At 38.3% G+C, this 6,699-nt stretch overlaps 1 protein-coding gene across 1 annotated transcript; it reads right to left on the minus strand.

The window, feature by feature from the left end:
* Positions 1 to 5,391: 5,391 nt before the first annotated feature.
* On the minus strand, positions 5,392 to 6,321 carry LOC106001176 (olfactory receptor 4C45-like). The gene has a single exon (XM_013036307.1). It carries the CDS (start codon positions 6,319 to 6,321, stop codon positions 5,392 to 5,394), a length of 930 nt encoding a protein of 309 aa, XP_012891761.1.
* Between the last annotated feature and the right edge of the window lie 378 nt (positions 6,322 to 6,699).

Here is a 6,699-nt window from a genome sequence, read left to right on the forward strand (position 1 = left end):
TATCCAATTGACCACAAACCAGGCCACACAGATAAAAGCCATCAGCACAACCATATACATTGCAAGCATTGTTTACCATAGCCAAGATATGGAATGAACCCAGATGCTCTTCAGTGGATGAATGGGTGAAGAAAATATGGTATATATTTACAATGGAATTCTATCAGAATGTTTCTATCAGACAGAATGACAGAATGACATTGCCTGATTTGTAAGGAAATGCAAAGATCTAAAAAAATATATTAAGCAAAGTTAGACTCAAATAAACATGGTCTCCATAGTTTTCCTCATTTGTAATAATTAGAATGTGCCTATAAATCTACACGTAATACCAATGGATAGTAAAAGAAAAAAAATCACATTTGGACATGATAAATTAAACAGAACTCTAAACGCTCACACAGTGAGGCCAAAGGAGAATATTCTTTGGAGAGGATCACAAGGGCTCAATAGCTATGTGCATATGATCCTATAAAATGATGCTTATTTAAATAAACACCAAGAAATGGAAACAGGAGGGTTTTTTGTTACTGTTTTCAGTTTTTTTTTTGTTTTTTCCCCTTTTTTTCACTGTTTTTGATTTTTGTACCCTTTGTCTCTAAACTTATGTGATTTAAGGAGGGAAAGAGAAAAATAGAAGTGGTGGATAGGATAAAGAGGGAACTAATTCAGCTGTGATACTCACTAGATACTATGCTGGAAATTAACTACATAACTTGGAGTGTAGGGGTGTTGGGAGGGAAAAAATTGAGAGAAAATGAGGGAGGAGATGACACTTTTAAAAGAAATGTACTCATCTGATTTATGTGTTTGTAATCCTTTACAATATTTTTTTTAAAAGTATGAAGTGTAATGTAGTCGTGGCCGATTGGTTAAGGCGATGGGCTAGAAAAAAGTATGAAGTGTAGACAATGGATTTATCTCTGAAAATATGACTCATGTAGACAGAATAGCTGTTCTGAAGTGTGGAAATGCCATAACTCAAGATTATTTGTCTGAGTACCCTAAGTGATTGTTACAGTGATGTTATTGACAGCTAGGAGTTTGTGGAAGAATTCCTAGCTGCCAAAGTTTGAATACTTTAAAAGTCATATGTGATTATTATATGACAGATTTTTCTGGTTATTTCAGAGGCATGTATCTTTTTTCTGTATTGTACAATGGAAGAATAATGACAGCTTGATTTAGACACTTTTGAGAAAATCACACACAACAAACATCTATAAAAATATATCCAAAAGTTTAGAAAGCAGCAGAGCAGGATGGAGATTTCACTGTCTTATGTAGTTCAGATTTTGCAGCAATGAAAAAACTGGGCAGAACTTCTAATGTAATCACTTCTCTCCTCTTTTTCTTCTTCCTCCTCCTCTTCCTGTTCTACTTCATTCTCTTCCCTCTCTCTGTTCTTCCTCCTCTTTTTTCTTCCTGTATTTCCTCCTCCTCCTCTTCAGTTATGAAAGATGAATAAGTTTTACAGATATGAGCACCAGGTTGTGTCTATAGTTAAGTAGACTGCATTGTTTTATCCAAATTTTTGCTCATAATGTCATTACCTTCATATAGATACAGACACACAATCTGAGATGTTTTTAGCTTTAAAAAATAATTGGAGTAGGAGTTCTTGACTCATGGTTTCCCTTTGTGAATTTCTATCCCATATGGCTAGGCAAGATCTGAAAATATCATTGAGTATTCTAACTTGGGTGAGGTGAAATCCCAATGCTTTTTGGTTTGCATTTCTTTTATGGCCAGAGATGTTGAGCATTTCTTCATGTGTCTATTGGTCATTTTTATTTCTTCTTCTGAGAAGTGTCTCTTGAAGTCATTAGCCCATTTATTTACTGGGTTGTTAAACTAACTGGGTTGTTTCTCTGAGGATTTGTTTTGTTGGGGAATTAATCTTTGGAACTCTAAGTATATTTTAAATATGAGGCCCTTTAGTGATGCATAGCTAATAAAGATTTTCTCCCATTGTGTGGGCTTTCTCTTTGTTTTGCTAGTGATGTCCTTTGCCATGAAGAAACTCTTCAGTTTGATGCAATCCCATTATCCAATCATTCTTTGATTTGTTGTGATTCTGGATCTTTACTCAGGGAGTTTCAACCTGTGCCAAGGGGCCCTAGTGTTTCTCCTATCCTTTTCTGTAGTATTTTCAGGGTAGGTGGTCTTCCACTGAGGTCTTTAATCCATTTTGAGTTGATTCTGGTGCGGGCGATATATACGGATCTAACTTCAGTTTTCTGCACATGTATAGCCAATTCTGCCAGCACCATTTTCTAAAAAGGTTATCTTTCTTCCAACCTGTGTTTTTTTATTCCATTATCAAATATCAGATGTCTATAGGTCTGTGGATTCATTTGTGGATCTTCTATTCTATTCCATTGTTCTTCAGGCCTATTCTGTGGCAGTACTAAGTTGTTTTTACTAGTAGGACTATAATAGAAGTGTGAAGACAACAATTAGATTTCTACAGCACTTCATATATTCCCCTCATGGGGACTTTCCTCATAATAAGATTAAACATTTTATTTTATTAGTGTTTTTCTAGGAACATTAACATGAATATAAGTTGGACCTGCCCATATTTCTTCTTTCTGATTTGATAATAATTAAACTCTGTATCCACTCCTAAATATATTGTGAGTTTTTTGCAGCCTTCTGCCTGTGTCTTAGTGAGTTTCAGTTCAGGTTCTCACTTGTGCACCTAATAAAAATTGTTGTGTCATTCTTTCTGATGGAGGCATAGAATTCCATAGTGTATATATACCACTTTTTCTTGATCCATTCATCTACTGAGTGGCATCTGGGTTGGTTCCATATCTTAGCAATGGTAAATAATGCTGCAATAAACATAGTTGTGCTGGTAGCTTTAGTATGGTCTTGTTTGTGATCATTTGGGTAAATGCCCAAAAGTGGAATTGCTGGGTCATCATTGCCTCATTTGTTAGGAAATGGAAAGACTTGGAAAAAATTATATTAAGTGAAGTAAGCCAGGCCCAAAGAAATGTAGATCCCATGGTTTCCCTTATTTGCAATATCTAATATGTATGAGTCAAGCGGAAAAGGTCAGATAATGTGATGTTAGGAAAATGAACCCTTGGATATGTATTTTAATGTTTTTTTCTTTCATGCATGTGTTTCTAACGCATTTATAAGATTATTTCTTTGTTGCTTTGTATGTCCCTCCCCCATGTATAACCCTGGCTCTCACTGTATTTGATGTTGGTATAATTTGTGGAGGAGATGGGGAAAACCAAGTCATTTAAGGATACAGGTGGACCTGTTGCAACAATGAGAAGTACAAGTTGTCATGTCCAAAACGAGCTTTACAACGTCGGTGCGGGGGGGGGGGGGAGGGAAGGATTGGTATTGGGGGGGGGAAGGGGGAGGCTGGGAAGGGATGTGAAGGGTAAACAAAGGAGGAGGCTGCAATGCTTGGTAAGAAATGTATGCATTATCCTGCCCATATAATTGTAACCCCTCTGTACAGTATGTTCACAAATAAAATAAAATTAAAAAAAAAGAAATGTAGGTCTCATGTTTCCCTTATTTGCAATAACTAGTATATGTCTGAGACAAACAGAAACTATCAGACAAGTTGATGTTATGTGAAATGAACTCCAAGATAAGGATTAAAATGTTTTTTTTCTTTCTTGTGATTGTTTCCAACATATTTATAAGATGATTTCTTTGTTGCTTTGTATGTCTCTCCCCCACCCCCTCCCCGGGTATAAGCTCTGCTTTCATTCTATTTGGTGTTTATATAATTTGTGGAGGGGAAGGGAAAAAAACTGTTTAAATAAGGTTACAGATGGACCCATTACAAGAATGAGATATACAAGATGTTATGTCGAAAAACAAACTTTACAACTTTGGCTGAGTGGGGGGTTGGAGTTGTGGTGGTAGGAGGGTGTGGGTGTGGGGGGCTGGAGAGGGGAAGGGATGGGAAGGGGAAACAAAGGAGGAGGCAACAATGCTTGATAAGAAATGTAATCACTATCATGCTCATGTAATTGTAACCCCTCTGTATGGTATTTTCACAGTAATAAAAAAGAAAAAACTAGAAAAAAAGAAAAAAATGTGTTTATCAATAGATGAGTGGATTAAGAAAATTTGGTATGTTTATCCTGTATCTGGCTATACAAGGAATAGAATCTAGCCCTTGGTGGCACCATGAGTAGAAATCACTAACTAAAGGAAGTAAGTCAGGCAAAGAAATACAAATACTGTGTTTTCTTACTCATAGATCAAAAGATAAATATGAATTTGATCTTATATGAATTGAAAATTCAATTTTGGTCTGTAAGAAGAAGGACAGAAGAAGATGAATAGAGGTAGGTTGTGATAAAGCACCAAAATATATTTCCAGAGAAGAAAAGTTCTAATAATGTTCTACAGCACAGTAATGCATGAAAATGTATTTTATATTTTATGAATAGCAGAATAGAGGAGATGGAAGATTCTTGGTACAGAAATAATAGACACTTAAGGGATAGAAATGCTCATTACCTTCTGTTGCAAATTGCAACCAAGAACAGTGCAGGATACAGGGCAAAGAACTGAGAAAGGGAGAGAGCATAGGAAAGGGTGTGCCAGGGCCAACTAGATTCTGAACCCCTAGGTCCCTTTAACAAGTTCATTTATTTAGTTCAGTACAGGAGAGGTGACTACCGTACCTGCAGAGACTAGGGTATTAATCTATTTTGAAGTTGTAATCATCCACATGAGACATAGTTTGCATACAGGTGACAACTGACTCCCTTCTGTTAGGAAGCAGAGGAAAGCAACACACTCTAGCATTAACATAGACACTTCCCTCTTATCTCCAATAGTTTAAACTGTTAGTGCCAACCTCTGTCTAGCCTAGACTGTTTGATCTTTCCAGGGTTCAGCTCTCAGCCTTCTGAGTGCCCTTGAGATGCCCTTATAATCTCTTCACCCTATCCAAGTCTCTCAGCTCGGCTCCAGAGTTCCCTACAACTTCATATGATTAAACACATGGTCTACATGCCATTAGTTTGTGGTTGATAAATAATTTATTTATTATGCCAACAGCTTGGGGCAGAAAGGATCACCATTTTAATTTTAATCGATAAAAAGGGAGAATGAGTTGCTAGAAAATATCCCAACAGGGACTGGGAAGGTGGCTCAGTGGTAGAGCACTTGCCTTGCATGCATGAGGCCCTGGGTTTGTTTCCTCAGCACCACATAAGCAGAAAAGGCCAGAAGTGGTGCTGTTGCTTAAGTTGTAGAGAGCTAGCCTTGAGCTGAAATGCTGAGGGACACCACCTAGTCCTAGAGTTCAGGCCCCATGACCGACAGAAAAAAAATAAAACAAAAGCAAACAAAACAAAAACAAAACAAAAATTTCTGCAGTTCCAAATTCAGAAATCATGAGATTTTCAGCTCATCAGCTTTCATTATTTGACTCCAGAGCTTCTTCATAGCTCTTTGCATTTCCTCATTTCTGAGGGTGTAGATTAAAGGGTTCAACATAGGTGTGACTAGAGTGTAAAACACAGCCACAGCTTTGTCAGTGGGGAAGGAGACCATAGGCCTGAGGTACAGGTAGGAACAAGGTACAAAGAATAAGATGACCACAGTGATGTGGGAGGCACAGGTGGACAGGGCTTTGCGACGCCCCTCAGAACTGTGATTCCTCAGGGAGTACAGGATGTTCACATAGGAAGCCAGCAGCATCAAAAATGTGATTGAACACTGTGCCCCACTGTTGGCAGAGATCAGAGGCCCCAAAGTGTGAGTGTCAGTGCAGGCTAACTTCAGCACTGGTATTAAGTCACATATAAAGTGGTCAATGACATTGGGGCCACAGAAGGGCAACTTAACAATAAACATAACTTGGATCAATCCATGAATAACCCCCAATACTCCAGCTGCCCCGACTAGGAAAGAGCACACAGGGCGGCTCATGATGGTGGTGTAGTGCAGGGGCTTGCAGATGGCCACATAGCGGTCAAAGGCCATGGCAATGAGCAAGATGATCTCTGTTGCAGCAAACAGATGTTCGGCAAAGATCTGTGTTATGCAGCCATTGTAGGAGATGGTGCTCTTCTCAGATGCCAAGTCCACAATCATTTTGGGAACCATGCAAGTGGAGAAGAGAGCATCCATAAGGGACAAGTATGACAGGAAAAAGTACATGGGGCACCCCAGGGCCGGGCTGATGAAGATGGTGATGGAGATGAATGTGTTGCCTGTCAGTGTGACCAAATAGATGATTAAGCACACAGCAAACAAGAGCTTCTGGAGTTCTGGATCTTGGGTGAGGCCCAGCAGGATGAATTCTGTCACATTGTTCATTGTTTGTATTAATGTTTCTTGGGTTGTGTGTGTAAGGTCCACCTGAAAATACATAGTCCTCAGAGATGTGAGGTTGAATTTAGTATAAAAATTATAGGTTACCTGTTTCATTCTGTCTCTGAAATTGTTGGAGTGCCTTTTTTTGTCACTCGTGCCATTTGACAGATATTTGTGAAGTACAGAAGGAGGGTAATCCATTCCAATGCATTTAGATACTGAAAAAATCATCCATGTAACACAGTACAATAATATGGCATTAATCTTATGGGCTATGGCTCACTTCCTAACTTTCTTTGTTTTAACCACATCAAATTTGGCTTAATTATGTCTTGTGAAATGGCTGCCAGGATCATAGATAACAATTAATTTGATATAAGT

This window comes from Dipodomys ordii, unplaced genomic scaffold (genome assembly GCF_000151885.1).
Source record: "Dipodomys ordii isolate 6190 unplaced genomic scaffold, Dord_2.0 Scaffold270, whole genome shotgun sequence".
Classification (NCBI taxonomy): Eukaryota; Metazoa; Chordata; class Mammalia; order Rodentia; family Heteromyidae; genus Dipodomys; species Dipodomys ordii.